Genomic DNA, 17,710 nt, shown 5'->3' with positions numbered 1-17,710 from the left:
GCAATTATCGCAGCAAAAAACGCCAGAAGGGAGAAGAAAAACACGCTAGTGACAAGAATCTGATCTGAATAAACAGTCCAGTAACATGTTGCTGATGATGTATTTATGGGCTCGAGCGAGCTTGGTGTGCACTGTTTGCACTTGTGAGTTAAGTTGAACAAAGAGCTTGATGTCAGTTTAATCTTACCTGTCTGGTTTGCTGGTTTTCGGAGAAGCCGGAGCCAGGGAGGTATAAGTAGAGGAGGAGTGGGAAGGAAAGAGACAGATTGTTAGAGAGGGGAATCAATAGCTGCATTAGCATTCAAAAGCATGATGACCTCCAGCACATCAACTTCCAAACTGAAGCTATTTCAATTAATATCAAATGTAGAATAGAACAGTTGTCGTAGGATGGTTGTGGATTAAAGAATATCCTCTGGAAGAATGCAACATGATGGACAAAGACTTCATCTACTCATAACAAATACAGCTGGGAATATTTTTTGGATTTTTATCCAATCCAAAAATAAAGAAGAATGGATGGCTAATAGTGTCTGCAGAGACACAAGTGTTGTCTTTACAGTCAGAGCCTGAAATAACCATTGTGCTGCTCAGCCAGCACTTGTTGTCCAAAACACATTAACTGAGTTTTATGGCTGGATACAGCAACATGCTTGTTCACTGGCATCAACGTGAACGATGTCATTTATTTTAATTACAACCCAAATATCCCATTCTGTGAGCAGAACCACTCATCAGAACACTAAATGCACATTAATCCACTGCTGAAAATAGTTCCTGACGAATACCCAAGAATGATATTCACTATCAATTGCACAACATGCTGATCAACTGCACAACCCACTTTACCAAAAGAATCAGTTTCACACTCACTTTTTGTATAGAAGGATAGCGATGACGATGCAGATGATAAAGATCACAGCCAGAACGGGTCCAACCACCCAGATGAGGCCGTCGGACCCTGGGTCGTAGGGCTGAGGGTCTGACTCTGGGGCGATCACTGGGTCTGTGTAGGGGCTGGCCACGTACATTTTCTGCCAGTGTACAAACACACATCCCGGAATGTCACAAGTCTCACTGAAACCTCCTTTGTAAGTCAAAACGATGAGGACAGATGATTATGGTGGACTTTTAGAGAAGAAAAACAACAATTACAATAAATATAAAATTACGATTTAAGTCTTCATTTTTATTTTTATTTCGCTCTGAGTGGTTCTTGATGTTTTATTCACACTGGCAGGCTGAGAATATGTCAGAAAAACAGACTGAACTACCTTAAAATAGCCACCAAAGGCTAATGCCAGACTCACACTGCACAGTGTGAAAATGAAGAGGAACTAAAAACACAGGTGTTCTGCAAGACAATCAATTTTTAGTGTTTGCAGCTTTTGGCTGTATCCTCTGGCTGCCGGTGCTTGAGTTGTGCCTCTTGTATTCACTTGTTTGCAGCAGTGTTGCCTCTGATGCTAGAAGGTAATAGCATCTTTTTTCATTTTTTTCATTTTTTATTAAATCTTTAGAGAGATTGAGCCGTTACGTTCAGACCATAAAAATGTCATTCTTACAATAAACAATCTGTGCATTAATTCTAAATTAATTCTAGTCTGCAAATTTTGTTGTAAATTGTGCACTCACCAGCCTCTTTATTATGTGCACCTTGTTTCTACCTCTATACAGTGGCCAACGAGTGTATTTATATTCACAGTGCTTCAAGATTGGACGTGTGTTGCGTTCAGATCTGCTATTCTGTAGACCTTGGTTGTAACCAGTTGTTATTGGTGTTACTGTTGCCTTTGATGTTTTATCCGTTTGCATATGTTTTGTTCTATGCAATGCAGGACTGAGAATAAAAATTGTTTGCGTGCTATATGTGACTGGTTTAATTTGTAAGAAAATTGCTTCTGCTGCTTTTATATGCATTTATGTTTGTTTTCTAGACACAATTCAGAACAATATTTAGTGCCTCTAAAACATGTATTGTATGTATGTATTATGTCACCTTCCCTGGCTGATACATACAGGGTAAATACATGTAGTGCATAATGTGTCTTGTTGCAGTGGGAACACTCAGACTTTATTAGCATTAGCGTTATTCTGTATTTGCTTGCGACGGCATGACTGACACGCGATACATTGTTGTAGCAGCACTGCCGCACTGGTTACATTGTCAAGTGACAGCCTGCAGGGTTCGAAAGACAGGCAGCAGCGGAGGAACGGCAGGGGGACTTGGTTACCGTGTGACGTACCCCTGTGGTGGAGTTGAGCTCCGCCAGGATGAAGAAGACGTACTCCTGGCCGGAGTCGAGGGCTCGGTTCTCGAAGCCGCCGTAGTCTAGCTGGTCCCCCAGGGTGAAGAACGCCGGCAGGGTGGCAGGTGTGAAACGGGCTGTGATGTAAGCGCGTCGTAGGTCCACCTGCTTCTGCTGCCGTGAATCCCTCTGCCTCTGACTGATGTCTTTCAGCAGCTGATGGAAGAGACAGACGAGAGGGGGAAGGTGTTTTTATATCTATGAGTCACGTATAAACACACATAAAATTAGAAGGGCAGTCACTGCCAGGAGTTCTACGCCATGGGATTATGCATTCATGCATGTGTGCGCTCTTCCTTGTGCGCGAGTCTGTGTGTGTTTGTATTTATAGGTCCTTTCCTCCCTCCGGGCACAGACGGTGGGTGCAGTCATGGCTATGCTTCTCACCTCCTCAAGGTCCATTTCATCGGGGCTCTTAAGTTGTCTGATGACGCCTCGGGTTCTCCTCAGCGGAACCACAACAACATAAACGTTCCTGCGGGGGAGCAGAAGAGGTCAGACAACAAACCGGCAGGTGAGCAAAGTCTCTCTAACTATTCTTGCACACTTCTTCCACTGAGACAAACTGTAACGCAGTTTCCCGGGCCTCACTTGACAGGGGTGCGATTCTCCAGCGACGGCAGGATGATGGTGACCGTGGTCTCCGTGTCACGAGTGTGGTCGATCTCGGGCCGGCGGATGGTGATTGGCGGCGAGGTCTTGGCAGAGATGCGGTGCCGCAGGCCGCCCATGTTTCCTTCGGGGGCGGTGATCTTAAAGTCGTAGCTGGTGTCCGGCCTTAGGTTGGGGATGACGGCCTTCCTCAGACGGGCGTCCACCTCCATCTTCTGCTGGTTGTATTCCACCTGGTGGATTGGAGGAGGACGTGAACTTTAAAAGGAAATCTTGTATGCTGATGAAGCCCTGTTGTATCTCAGCAAAATGTGAAACTACAGACGTACAAGAACAACATGATCGTGCAGGTTTGCAAACTTTGTTCTACATAGAAAACGTTTATTGTTATAGCAAATCTTTCTTAGAATACGCCACAACACTACAAAAATCATGCATCTCACTGCAGAAACAAAAGTGTCTTTACAGATTTTGCAAAATGTAACTCTGGTGCTGGCTGATGGACATACAGTAAAGCGGTAGGGGTTGCTGCTCTCTGGAAATTCCCAGGTCAGCAGGACGCTGGTCTTAGTGGCCAGATTGACTGAAAAATTCCTTGGCACATCTGGGAAACACACACACACACACACACACACACACACACACAGACAAAATAAAGTCACTTGTGACAAGGTGTTATTCAAATGGGCAGCTCTTCTGCTTTCTCTCAGAGAGAACCTGCAAGCGTGAAAGACAAGCCAGTCAGATCTGTTACTGGGGGAGGAACGGATGAAGGTTAGTGGGATGGGCAGGTGATGAGGCGAGTGGATGGCAAGAGTACAGACAGGAGAACAGACAGCCCGGCTGCAGGAATGTGACATGCCACATTCTCCGAGTGGAAGGTTGTGTTTGTTAGACGCAGGAGTCAGCATGTCAGCAAAAAGGCTCTGGAAAATGGTGGAAGTGGAGGTCTATTCAAGAAATAAACAACTACAGCCCGTACCTGTGGATTCAGCACCAAGTGGCAGCGCTCACCTGCACTCAGACTCAACACTTACCTTCTCTTGTTGGAAATTCAAGTCGTGTGTTGACTTTTATCTGAAGGTGTGTGATAAGCAGTGCTCTGCTCGAAGCCATTAACATTCAGTCTGCTCCCACTGCTGGTGAAGGGAAGGTGATGGAGGTAGAAGTGAGTGAGTGAAGGAGGCGTTTTTTGGAGGGCGGGTTCAGGAGAGTAGTCGTGATTCCCCGGGACTGTGCACTTCTCAGCCTCACCGTGAAAGGCCAACCTGCAAGAACTGGCCTGGACTTTTAGTTTTGAGTGTTCTAGGAGGTGAGAGGTGTGAAGCTGAGCCAGTGCTGAGAGGATGGAGGTTGGTCCTGAGGCCAGGCCTACCTGTTTCAAAGGCCAGAGTCTGGCTCAACAGAGGTGGACAGAAGGGGCCCGGGCCTGCCTTGTTGTGCGCCCTGAGCTGCACCATGTAGACTGTGCTGTGATTGAGGCCCAGGATGGTGTAGCTGGACTCACTTTCCGGCAGTGTGACCAACCATGGGGGGGTGGGCGGGGCCGGAGAAGTCGAAGGGTTGGGGTCGGCAGACGATCTGGGGCCCACCACCTCTTTGTAAGCTAAGGTGTACTCCGTGACCACACCGTTGCTCTCCTCTACTGGCAGAGGCAGCCAGGAGATGTGGAGGGAGCAACAAGTGGCTTTCACAGTGTCAGATATTTTAGGGTATCCCAACGGCGGGAACGCGGGAACGATTATTTCTTGCTTCACTACGTCTCCGTAGCCTGCCGGGCTTTTTGCGGCGAGCATAAAGACGTAGGAGGAGTCTGGGGAGAGGTTTCTGACAGTGAGGTTTCTCTCACGATTGCTGAAATCCACTGTGACGTCTGAGGACGTGTTCTTTAGACCATACTGGAGGCGGTAGCCCTGAATTTCTACTGGGGCCCTGCCGGAATTAGAGTCTGAATCAGAGCACTCAAGTGGAGGAGCCCACCGCACCACCACTGATGGACCTGATCCTGGTCGCACCCAAAGGGATGGAGGGCCCGGCACTGGAAAGAAACAACAGCGCCGGCTGATTAGAAATCAATAGAATTCCATACATACACACGTACGTACATCATGTAAATCAGGCACGAGAATCTTAATTGATTTAGTTGTGTATTTACTTCTGCTCCTTGTGCAGCTTCACTGTAAGATCAATGTCTGAGCGTGTTACTAAAACCACTGCATTGAACTGTACAATTGGCATCCACTTACCAATCCCCAGGGTCTGTACCAGCTTGGCTTTGCTGTGCGCTCCGTCCCCTTTGGTGGTGTAGGCCGCCACTGAGACAGAGTACAGAGTCTCTGCCTTCAGACCCCCTAAAATCAGCTCCTGCGTAATGAGAAAAAACACACAAGGACCTTTTAAACGGCGCCTGTCAGTTTGGTATACATGCGAGACCGCGGAGGTCCCCCCCCCCCCGCAGCAGTCAGCTCAGATTCAGGTTCAACAGCGGTGGTGCCAACAAGACTGTTAAAGATTGTGTTTCATGCAAGCATGTTGGCTGCATGTAAAGCCTCCACTGCATTACAAGGAACACAAGCCTAATTACTTCAATCAATTACACCTGCTTGTCTGTAATATGCCAGTATGGCTGCTCTGAACCCCCCTCCCCCGCTTCCTCTTTTCCTTGACCTTTCTTCCGAATAAATATCAATAAATTACATATGGGTTTCTAATCAAATTTCCAACTTAATGAGGGTTTTATTACCATGTCTACGAAGAGTAATGGATTCATTGTGCTGAATGTATTAATTGTGGACTCGTTTATAATGAGCAGAGGACGGGCTGTCTGCACTCACATATTGAGTCGCATCCTCCTCCTCCATCTTTTTCCCCAGACGGGATCCGACACCGCAGGCGGCCCAGACAGGGACAGGAGGATGGAGAGACAGAAGAAGTTTAATGATGGAATTAAATGACCTTAGTTTCACAATTTAAATATATATATCTGTGACGTCACCTGGGACTCATCCAATAGAAGGTCTTTAATTCGGGGCAGGTTCCGTGAGTCACCACTCTCTGCCGGGCTGAAATGTACTTGGTAACCACGGATCTGGCCGTGCCGTAACCGTGGCAACACTGGCCGCCAGGTTACCCGCAGTGCTGAGGAGTTGATTGGCTGGACGTCAACGTGGCGGGGCGCTGCACCTGGAACTGAGAATACAGACACAAAATTAATAGAGTGACCAACAGTCAAGTCAGTGAATATTCAAGAGACTGTGATTGATTCTCACCGTCCTCGTCAGTTCTGCAAAGTGCGGACGGGCTGCTTGGTCCGGTACCCTCAGCTGTGTAAGCAGCCATAGTGAGGTTGTACCAGCTCCATTTCTCCAGCCCCTCCAGCACAGTTTCATTCTGCTCGGCTGGGATAGAAGGCCCCTTCACCTTCTCGCCAAGACCTCCGCCTCCCTCCCCAGAAACTCTCTGGTATATCAGCTCATAACCTGCCAACTGGCCATTCTGGCCCTCCACTGGAGGCGGCCTCCAACTTACTCTCAGCGAGGTGGAGCTGGCGCTCTCGCAGGACACCCCCTCAGGTGCATCTGAGGGCTCTGATCGGACAAGGAGGGCAAGAGGGGCAATTGGCAAAGAGTTGAGGAGAGAACCGAGAAAAAAGGGGGGTTGAAAAAGCAAGAGTAGGGGGAAAGATGAGCGAGGGGAAGGGCCGTAAGGGTAAAAGGAGGAAACAATACGAGACCAAGGTAAACAGAACTGAGAGACAAAAACATGAGGACAGTACTGACTCAGACGTAAAGGGGAAGCAAACCACATTATGTAAAAGCATAATGTTGGAGCAGATTCTAATGAAATAAAGCAGAGACAGGAGAATCGACCCTGAGTGGACAACTTAATCATAGGCAAGGAGAATGTGCATCTGAAACCTGATGATTACATCTGATGCTACGGCCGTGGTGAGTGGCAGGAAAAAAAGATCCATATTCATGAATGAAAAAGCAAAGCATTTCTTTTCCACAGTGGGGCTCGATGCACAGCAATACATATCCACACATTTCAAAAAAGCAGCTCCCGTGGTGGCATAATCCTCCAGTCCCTGGGATAATAGAGTGGTCTGAGACTTTGCACCGCTGCCTGAGGAGAGGTCCAGGACCTCACAGGGAGGGGGGGAACTAAAACACGTCTCTTACAGCACAGACGATTTAGGAGAAAAGAGGAGAAGAAAAGGCACTCAGACGGATATGAAAAGTCAGAATGATGATGAGAGGAGAAATTGAATCTGAGGCAGGCTGGGATATCTACTGTAAGTCACAAGGGAGCAGAAAAGCAAAACATCAGCTTCATCAGCGGCTGATCCCTGAACTGTGGGGATCGGCTCAATTCACACAGTGTTGTTTAAAGAGAAACACAAACACACACATAAGGATTAAGAAGGGGAAAAAAAAAAAAAAAAAAAAATATATATATATATATATATATATATATATATATATATACTCAACTTGGGAGTGTATAGCATGTCTGTTTGTGTGGGAGTGTAATAGTCATAGCTGACAGGTTCAAGTATCTATCCACTCAGGCGTACAGCCACTGTTCTGTTGGCCTCCAGGGACAATCTAGATGTGCAGCAAAGCTTGGCGATAACAAAGAACACATAACCTCCCTGGGAAATGAATTCTGCTGCATGAAATAGTTCGCTTATCAGCCACCTTCCCCATCTTGACCCGCCTGCTGCCATTTCCAGGCCGCCTTGTTTTCCCCCTTTTCTCCCCCAGGAGGAAAAGGAGAGGTGGCAAGAGGAGAAAAAAAGGAAGGAGAGAGAGAGAGAGAGAGATCGTCTAGAAACCTCTCCGAGTACGAATGTAATTAAACTCTGAGAACACAATCTGAAATGATTCAGTCTAATGAGGCCCCAGTGTGTAAGATTTAGCAGCATATGCCATTGAGAATGCAGACTGCAACAATTCAAAGCTACGTTCTCGGCTTCACTTCAAAGCTGGAGAGAACAAAACTTGACACGAATAGCACCCATAAACGTTCAACGTCCTGCGTTTTTGTGCGCATTCACTGTATGAATAGTTTGATTTTTAGGACTAAACTTTCATTTTCCATTTAAATACCAAGGCTGCACATCAGTGGATAATGGGACCATGGGACTTCTCTTCAACGCTGAAGACAATAAAGTCCACAGGGACATTTATTATTCGTAGTTCACCATTATGATCAATTATTGTCCTCATCTTCTCTTATTTACCTTCTTTATTTTTAAAGAAACTGGTCACCCACTGTACAGCACTATCGCCAGGCAAAGGAGCAGCTTCAGTGACAGACTGCTGTCACTATCCTGCTCCACTGACAGGCTCAGAAAATAATTTCTTCCCCATATGGCTCTTTAACACTCATCGCTAGGAGCCCTGGACCGGAGTACACATGTATGCACATTTGCATTATTGTATCATGCTTACATAGTGTAATTTGTAACTTTTAAAGAACTTTATCCTTGCACCTTTTGTAATTTTTCTCTTTTATATAGTTGGCTCAAAACCTTGCATACCTCTGTACTGTTCTGTATCTTTTCGAGCTGCTGTAAATGCAAATTTCTCTTGGAGATTAATAAAGTATTCATCGATCTATCATTTATCTATTTTCTTGCTGGCTTTTTTGTACCTTAATACCAGTTGTTTGTCATTTTTTCTAATCATGTCATTGCACTTGATGTGTCTTAAAGAGAGAGGAACCTCAAAGGGCCTTGTGAGTCTTCTCTCCTCTCTCGCTCCTCACTTTTGTACCCTTGCCTTTGAAAGCTTTCCAGTAAAATAAAAAAATAATATTGGCTTAAAAAAAGGAATAAGCCTTTATTAGAACAATAAATTGCTGTGTGTCCCTTTTGGGCTATGGCTAAACCACATTGAGTTCATATAAATGGTTAGTTCTAAGCAAAGAAAGACAAGAAATGAGAACTAGGTGATTATATGCTATAATAAAACGAGCTACATGTGATTTTATACAATTCCCTATGGTATATAACTGAAAAACTTGCACACTGGACCTTTGAAATATTATAAACACTACACAGAAAGAAAAGAAAAACCTTACCATTTGTTCATACAGCAGCAGGACCAGGTTCTCGACTATACTTTTTTCTTTAGGCTTCTTTTCCTTGCACATTTATTTTGTCTTTTCTATTTTTCTTTTCAAACCATGCTCATTCAGAGAAAAACAAGGGAAAGAATCCGCCACAAAATGGGAAACGGACCTACACTCACCTGTAAACACAGCAGCCAACTACCAGAGTGACGCTCAACATCGCCGGCTGCTTTGCTGATAAAGTGGAAGAGTTTTTGGTCTGACGGCAGGCATTAGACACGGATAGAGCAGAGAGGGGGAAAAAAACTAAAGGTAAAGAAAAGCCAGAGCCAAACATTAATCGGTGTTCCATCTCCATCTGTCCCCGTCTTTCAGAGGATGCGCTGAAAGGAAGCAAAAGGCTGAGCGCAGAAGGTGAGTCACAGTCAAACATAGATGGATGGAAGGATGGTGACTGACAGATGGGTTGATAAAGGAGATGGATGGGAGGACGGTTGATTTCCACCGGAACTGTGTGCTACAGGCTGTCTGGAGGACAAAATATTTTGCATTTGTGCACGAGACTTAAACATAAGAAAGGCATTAAGACATCAGTGTGTGTGTGTGTGTGTGTGTGTGTGTGTGTGTGTGTGTGTGTGTGTGTGTTTGTGTGAGTGTGTGTGTGTGTATGTGTGTGCGTGCGTGCGTGTGCGTGTGTGTGTGTGTGTGTGTGTGTGTGTGTAAGCCCGGTCAAATGGAGACGTACTGGCTTGTGACGTCCTCTGCACCAGCTCGTTGGTGAACGCGCCGATGCCCTTGTTGGAGATGGCTGCCAGCGAGAAGGAGTACTCCGTGTTTGCTTTCAGGCCCTCCACTGTGTAGGAGTTCCTGGGCCCGAAGGTCAGTTTCTCCTGAGAGAGTGGAGGAAGAGGAGCGACAGGATGAGGACTGGCAACAGGACGTTTTTAAACTCCTTCCCATCTCTGCTGCATCTTTGTGTTCTCCCTCATGTCTTCTTAAAAAAAAAGACACCTGCATAGAAGTTTGTGAAAATACGGTGCGAGGTCTCACCAAACTGCCAAACTTGACGGGCTTGTAGAGAAGTTCGTAGTTGACGATGCCTTCTTTGGTGTAGGCAGGTTCCCAGGTCAGCTCAATGCTGGTGTCACTGACCCGGCCCACTTTAAACTTCCCTGGTTGGCCCGGGACTGGAGAGACACAGCGCAGGGCACATAGTGAAATAGATGCACATATAGATTTATTTAATTTTAAAACATGGTTGTTCAGACTTTTGTTTCCAATGATGTTGGTTTAGTCATGATTATTTTACACATTATACATGCGTAAAAATGTTTCTAATCAAATTTTGTTTTTGTTTTTTTTTAAACACATCTCGAATTTTCATTTGTAATTCAACTTCCTGAAATACACATTCAAATTTTTTTTAAATTTAAATACAATATTTTTTTTGTCTCACCAAGGTGAGACACTGCTAACAAGATGGAAGAATTGTCATGTCCTACTGCTGGCAGAAATGTGATTCTTTACATGATTTTCATTGTGTTGTTTTATTGATCCTACCTCGCTCGCCTAATGGAACATTTTCTCAATCAATTTTATTTGTCTCATGAGAGGCTCTTTCAAAAAACTTGGAAAGTGATTGGACCACGTCACCATGCCATGGCGACCTAAGAATGCTTATGAAACTGCTGCTGCTGCGTACATGCTAATGTCTTTAGCATCAGCTAAGCACAACTACAAAGCAGGGGGCTGGTTATGAGGTTCAATTTTAATTGAAACTTGGCAAGATGGATGTGTGAACTCTCAGAGTTAAATTAATTAATAATCCAGTTAATGTTGCTGTTCTGCTTCCTGACTTAATCTCGGGGACACATTTTCCAATTTCGTTAATGCTAATTAACTTTTAACTGCCTCAAGAAATCCACAAGTTGTATTAATAATACAATAATAAGTAGTACAGTAATTAAAATGACTCAAACATGCCAGTTTTATTTGTAAACTGCATACACTAATACTACAACATGGAATTTATCATGAAGGTTGTTTACTTTTCAAACTGTAGCAGCAATCGTCAGTAGCTAAGTCAGTGCAGAATTTTAGAGAGAAAATATAAAAGTTTCAGGGTGCTTCATCGTGGGCTAATGGATTTTCCCCCCCAGTTTATATCTTGAAACTGCGGCGCAATCAAGGGGGAAAGATTCACCCAAATGTTCACTCACTGACCCACAAATCGTCCCAAACGCTCTCTTTTGAGCACCATCCCTCGCTAATCACATTCCTCTGCCTCCCTGCAACTGACAGACTTTTAGGCACATCAAATGGCGCAGCGGTAGATTAAGCTACACGCGAGTTTAAACCAGTAATGCCGTCAGAGTAAGGTCCCTCCCCGCACGTAAAACTTGTGACAGAGGCAGTCGCTGTGAGGTGCAGGGGGACATTTTTGGCTCTTAATCCTGTTTTTTTTTTCATCTTGGTAAGTCTCCTCCGCTCAGCCCCGGCAGGTGGAATTTTCACTCTGAGGGGAGTCACACTTCCAGACAGCTTGGGTTTATTTTCCTGAGAATCCTGCAGTGTGCAAGTTCCTCGAATAAGCTCCTTAACAATTTTTATTCGTGCGCAAAAAAATAACAACTCATTTGTGTTCCTCTGCATTAGCTGCGTCGGGGGAAAGACAACCACTACTTCGCTGTGCATGAATAAATAAAGACCGCTACTCCGCCGCTATCCATGCACCAGCATAAAAGATGAATGCGCTCGTAGACACCAGCAGTCACATTGTGCTCTCACACAACGACGCCGACCAACTCACTGACCTCCGGGCATGACCTTGACGTGGACGGGGTCAGAGAAGGGTCCGTCCCCCACGGAGGTGAAGGCCAGCACCTGGATGGTGTAGGTCTCCGATGTGACCAGGTTCTGAATGGTGGTGATCACGCTGTCCTGGACGTTGTGGATCTGCCACTCGTTCATGGGCCGCGACGGGTCCATGGTGTAGTAAACGCGGTAACCTTTCACCTACAATATGGAAAAAGAGGATTGGATTTAATCTTAATGTTTAATCCCTCAGATCGAGGGCATTTTGACCGCAATAAGTCTTATCTCTGAGACAGTAAGACTATGAAAAAGTGATCACTCCCTGTATTATTATTATGTATTCAACTTACCAATATTGCGCAAATACAAAAATATAAGCAAGCACAAACAGTGGTTTTCTGCTATTTCAATTAATTTGATAAAGAAGCCCATATTCCTCCCTCCAAAGAAAAATTCTTTTCAAAACACATTGCACTTTCTTCCTTCCGCCTCAATCTCTCATCTTCTCGGACATTTTGAAATTGATTGTGGGTATGTCTCTTCTCAAATTAATTAAGTGGTGGGACGCCACCACATAATAGGCCACAAGATCGACAAGTACTGTAGGAGATGTAGTTCATGGTAAATGAATTTTAACCAGACAATCATGTACCTCTCCAGCATTTGCATAAAATGATGTTCCAGCCCAGATTTGATTTTGACACTAATGCATCAAACCATATTTTAAACCATACTGGAGCAGAGGTGATAATCCAGAAATGTTCTTTATTTATTCATTTTCTAAAATTAAATCCTGGTCCAGATGTCCCTTTGGATTTGTTTGTGTTGGTCATTGTCACAAGGTTGTGTCCTCATGTCTGTGGCACTGTCGTGCAGTTAACCCCGATAAACAAAACTGCACTCCGATGTTGTCTAAAGAGCCTCTGCGACAAGCCGCTACTCCCTCTGATTGGATTTGCTTATGGTCAGTCCAGGATTTTAATCCCGCTGCCATGTCATTGCCTTAACCCTACACCTCTCCTGTTATTACGCTTCAAAATCTCTAATCCTCCATATGCACTCAATTCTGCTGTGCTCTTATTTTCTTTTCATTTTTTTTTTAGTAAACCTATTCAGCACAGCTCGGTCAGCCAGAAAGGGAGCTGGGCCTCAAGAGGGAGTGCTCTCCACTTCGAGGGGACAGTCCAATTACCTCGTCTTTCTATAAAGGGTGAGGGAAGCGGCGAGGGAGCTGGATGAAGCAAGAATCCAGCAGACACAGGCACTGCAAAAGGGCACAAACCTGTTCAACAGAGTAAAGCCCCCAAATGAGACTTTTTATGAGGGCTTTATTGTTTTAACCACTCAAGGGCCTCTGAGTTTTCTTAAACATGGTCAGAGCACACCTCGTCAAGACAAATACAGATATGAAATGCAAAAAAATAAAATCCCTGCCCTACTCTCACCTGTCCGTTTGGTTCCTCCGGCTCTTCCCAGCGGACCATCACCGTGTTCTGTGATATGATATGAGCCTGGACGTTGCGTGGCGGGCTCGCCGGGGCCTGCTCTCCTGTCCGCGCCTCCACTCGGGGCGAGGACGGCCCCTGGCCGATGCTGTTGAAGGCCGACACCCGTATCTCGTACTCGGTGTTGGGATAGAGTCCGCCGATGCTGTAGCGGGTGGTGGTGATGGAATCCACCGTCTCGTACTTGCTGTCGGGCCCTTTGGCTCTGTACTGGATGATGTAATAAGACACGGGGTCTGGGTTACCCGAGTCCCAGGTGATGGTGACACTGGTGGCGGTGGTCTCGGTGACGATGGGGGTGCCGGGTGGCTTGGGCAGGGCTGGTGACACGGAGGCAAACGGGAGAAGAGGCGACTTATCTTCACATTCAGAGCAGATGCCGTCCAGCCAACTCGTTCCTATTTGCACATTAGAAAAACTTTCCATCTACAAGCTGTTGGTGCTCAGACTTGTACTCACTACAGGCAGTGATTGTCTTTCTTCTAAAACTGGTTGGAACCGGATCCATCTTATTATAACGCCGCAACCGAGAGACCTTTCCAACCACTGATCTCCCTCCCTCTGACATTCCCTGTGATTAATTCTGCAATTAGAGCAGCTCTTACTCTTCACCAGGACCTGAGCGATGGCCTCGATGATGCCCAGGCTGCTCATGGCCACACAGGTGTAGTTCGCCGACTCCCGCACGCCATTGAGCTCCAGCACGTTGCGCCCGATGGGCATCTCGTCCTCCGGGGTCAGGTCCTCGGTGCCCAGCATCCACTTGACGTAGGGCATGGGCGAACCCACGGCCACACAGGTGATGTTGACGCTTCCGCCCGGCATGATCTCGTGGTTGGAGGGGAGGATGGAAAAACGAGGGGGCACGCGGCGCACTGGGAAAAAGGAGGAGAGCCGGGGGGTAGAGTGGAGAAAAGGTGGGGGGTTTTAGGAGTGGGGGTGAGGTGGGGGAGGAAGCAGAGAGGTTGGGGGGGAGAAGTGAGGAGAGGAAGAAGGAGTTGGGGGCAGGAGAATCAGAGAGAGAGAGAGAAGAAGAGGAAGAAGAGGAAGGAAGAGAGCAAGATGGAGATTGAGCGAGGAGAGCGAGGGCAAGAGAGAGATAAAAAAAGAAAGGAGAGGAGAGGTAACAGGAAGGGGGAGAATGAACTTCAGGGTTTTTACAGAAAATTACAAAAGGGATATTTCAAGTTTAGTCCCAATTAACTTTATGGCACTGATGATTCCAACAGAAAGACACAAAAAAGTCTTGTGTTGAGCTCAACAAATCACAGTGAGCTGCCTACATTTAAAAAAAAAAAGAAATAATATAGTGGCAAACTCTTGAGTGACACCTCAACCAGGACATGACACCTATAGTCAGTTCTCTCTTTCCAAGTGACTAGTCACTTCTCGGGTTGATTCTTAAATTCAAAGGCTTCTATTATAGTGTTGTTTTTCTCTATGGGAAGGTCAAAGTTGTTAAGCAAGCAAAAAACCTGAGCAAAGAAAAGCTTTACTTTGTCAGATTTCCGTGCCTTCAGGTGTTTCAGGGCTCTTTTTTTTTTTTTTACTGGGACTTTATGCATCACTGGATGGGGGAGTGGAGTCAATCAATGGACTCTGCTTGCTATTTGTGTCCCCAACGAAAAAAGCACGGTGGCAAGTTTTAATACATTTAACGGGGCAGAGATGCACCGAGAGACTGAACTCATAGGTTACTCGCATGCCTGGGCGACTCAAGAGGGATAAAATGGTGGAGGAACACAAAGAAGAGAGCGGCGAACTGAAAACAGAGGAGAGAAAGGAAGAGTTAAAGAGAAGGAGAAGAAGAAGAGGAAGAAGAAGAAAAAAAGAAGAGGAGCACAGACAGGCAGCGAGATGAGAGAAAGACAGAGAGAGAATGAGAGAGAGAGAGAGAGAGGGAGAGAGAGAGAGAGAGAGAGAGAGAGAGAGAGAGAGAGAGAAAAGGAAAGAGGAGACAGCTCTGCTTCTCTTCCGGACAATGACAAGGCAATGTAGCAAAGGACAGCCACATTGTACAACAAGATACTGTGCAATACATAGGATCCAGAACTGATAATACAGCGTGTAATCAAAATGGGTTGGAGATGTTGGAGACAGGAGTGGAATCGAGTGGGATCGGAAAAAACCCAATAAAGAGGTCGTGGCAGGTTTACAGAGTGGATCATTGGACACATCAAGTAAAAAGAGGAGAACACCAAGACAGCATGAGAAAGGCAGAACAAGGAGAGAACGGGTGCGAGCGGAGGAGGAGAGATATGTGAGGTAGTATGTGCATGTTTATAAGTTAATAAACTTATGTACATGTGTCTGTCGCTCCTACACATCGGGGTGCGGACAGAATGCAAAGAAGAAGAAGAAGAAAAAGAAAGAGGGGGAGGAAGAGGAGGAGGTTGTGGGCGGGCAGGGTGGGGGGGTGAGAAAGGGGTGGGGATAGAAAAGGGGGGAGTGAAGATAAAGAGTGGGTTAGAAAAAGAGGGTTCAGAGGGAGAAGAGGAAGAGGAAGAGGTAGGGAAAAGGGGGGAAGAGAAGAGGAGCGAGGAAGAAGAAAACACATGGATCTATTTAAGAACACGGCTATAAAAGAAACAGAGTCAGGCCCATTCAGAAGGCATAGGCGCTACATAATAAGGAAAAAATAAATAAAATGAAATTTAAAAAGAACTAAAGAGAAGGCTAGTTGAGATTGGATGTTGGAGGGAACAGAGAGAGAGAGAGAGAAAAGGAGAGGAGGAGAGAGGAGGAAACCCGAGGGTCACGAGACAGGAAACAGAGAGAGGAACAGACAAACATCTCTGCATGGCAGGAGAGAATGAGAAGGGAGGCAGACAGAGAGCAGAAACATTGTCCCAAAGAAAATGAACTCAACAAAGGTTCTCTGGAAAAACAAAAACAAAAAAGCATTTAGAAATATATACGTGAAATAAAAGCATTCATTCTGATTTAATTGCTGTTGGTAGATAAGGAAAACAATTATCAAAAAAGTAGTGGGAAAATGTGCTGCACGACCTCCACTCCTTAATGAGTGACATCATTACTTGGATCTTCACAGGCCACATCACCCCCTACTCAAAAAATGTGTAGACACAATTGGATAGAAGTTAACATTTTTTTTTGAAAGAGTTGTTGTAACTTCAGTGGCATTTCATGAACAACAGACATGGGAAATATTTGTTCAATTGAAAGAACTAAAAGCCAAAAAGAAACAAAAAAAAAATGAATAATACGAATCCCAGAATTGGATACAGAAGTACAGAAGTCGAAGACACGGAAGAGACAAAGAGACAAACTGTTAGAAAACAGAAATGGTCAGGCAGGCGTCTCCTGGTCTGAGCATGCCAGAGACACACAGACAGACAGACAGACAGACACATGGACGGACAGACAGACGGACAGACAGACAGACAGACACATGGACGGACAGACAGACGGACAGACAGACAGACAGACGTGCGTGCGTGGCACAGCTCCATGCACAAGGCCTGACACAGCGAGTGCGGTGCAACGTTACAATCGCATGGCGGGGGGTTAATGCATGGCAGGAGTGCACGAGGTGACTTGGCAGAAGCGCGGATGAGTTTGCTATTAAGTGCAGTGGCAGGAATCAGAGGTGGAGATCCGAGGTGGTGGCCAAGTGGCCTCAAACACGGGCTGAAACGATATCAGTGGCAGAGTCTGCCGAGAGACGGCCGAGCATTTAACAATACAGCGAGCTCCTAACGAGCTGCTAATCCTTCAGCCTCCAGCTCAAAGCTAATGGAGCAGCGATTTCGCCGCCACTTTCTGTCGTTTTTTTGCACCAGAGCCGGCAGCCCCAATCTTTATGAGCTACTGGGCTGTCATTGCACCCGTCCTCCTGAGTCCTGAGCAGTGAGTCCGCGGGGCCACGGGCTGGAGGAGCCGGGATCAGCGCCGTACCTCAGCGCCGCCGTTCAGCAATCACTGCGCTGACATTTATGCTGCGACACCCGGCTCGTCTCAAGGACACGGCTTTCATTAAGCAGTGTTGTAAGAGGGAATCATTAATACAGAGCATCCGCTCCCACCCTCCTTCATATCCACGAGATTTGATATGATTAGTTTCAAATGTCATCAGTCAGTCGGAGGATGGAAACAACTGGAAAGATGCAACACACCGAGGGTTTAGCAGTTGTGTTGACTTCCACTCAGTTAAAGGAGCCACTTGGCTGCCTAGTTTGTCGACGCTGGAGAAGTGCTATATTTTCTAATTTATGTAGCAGTAGCACACAACGGTGCTGACTGCACTGTTTAAGCTCGCACAACAGCTGCATCCCTGAAGATTAACGTCTGGGTTAAGGTGCTGATCGGCCTTGAAAAGCTCCCATCCAAAAACGTTTTTTAGCCACTAAAAGAAAAACCAGCTTCTGGTGA

General features: G+C 45.9%; 1 protein-coding gene across 1 annotated transcript in view; it reads right to left on the bottom strand.

Moving 5' to 3' along the window:
- ptprsb (protein tyrosine phosphatase receptor type Sb) overlaps nucleotides 1-17,710 on the bottom strand; it is a 74,389-nt gene that overhangs the window by 13,764 nt on the left and 42,915 nt on the right. Inside the window, exons 7-23 of the mRNA XM_076021126.1 lie at nucleotides 15,623-15,637; nucleotides 13,924-14,193; nucleotides 13,259-13,638; nucleotides 11,813-12,014; nucleotides 10,050-10,186; nucleotides 9,745-9,889; nucleotides 6,191-6,508; nucleotides 5,917-6,110; nucleotides 5,756-5,782; nucleotides 5,168-5,285; nucleotides 4,297-4,959; nucleotides 3,431-3,525; nucleotides 2,901-3,154; nucleotides 2,697-2,784; nucleotides 2,247-2,465; nucleotides 874-1,034; nucleotides 188-199 (exon numbers count right to left, since the gene is read on the bottom strand). Coding sequence (XP_075877241.1) covers nucleotides 188-199; nucleotides 874-1,034; nucleotides 2,247-2,465; nucleotides 2,697-2,784; nucleotides 2,901-3,154; nucleotides 3,431-3,525; nucleotides 4,297-4,959; nucleotides 5,168-5,285; nucleotides 5,756-5,782; nucleotides 5,917-6,110; nucleotides 6,191-6,508; nucleotides 9,745-9,889; nucleotides 10,050-10,186; nucleotides 11,813-12,014; nucleotides 13,259-13,638; nucleotides 13,924-14,193; nucleotides 15,623-15,637 — 3,298 coding nt within the window. The remainder of the gene's footprint in view (nucleotides 1-187; nucleotides 200-873; nucleotides 1,035-2,246; nucleotides 2,466-2,696; nucleotides 2,785-2,900; nucleotides 3,155-3,430; nucleotides 3,526-4,296; nucleotides 4,960-5,167; nucleotides 5,286-5,755; nucleotides 5,783-5,916; nucleotides 6,111-6,190; nucleotides 6,509-9,744; nucleotides 9,890-10,049; nucleotides 10,187-11,812; nucleotides 12,015-13,258; nucleotides 13,639-13,923; nucleotides 14,194-15,622; nucleotides 15,638-17,710) is intronic.

This window comes from Nelusetta ayraudi, unplaced genomic scaffold, assembly GCF_046127955.1.
Source record: "Nelusetta ayraudi isolate G7.1 ecotype Tasmania unplaced genomic scaffold, CSIRO-AGI_Nayr_v1 ptg000011l, whole genome shotgun sequence".
In the NCBI taxonomy this organism is placed as follows: domain Eukaryota; kingdom Metazoa; phylum Chordata; class Actinopteri; order Tetraodontiformes; family Monacanthidae; genus Nelusetta; species Nelusetta ayraudi.
The sequence above is the reverse complement of the archived record's forward strand: the minus strand, read 5'-3'. Positions and strand labels throughout refer to the sequence as shown.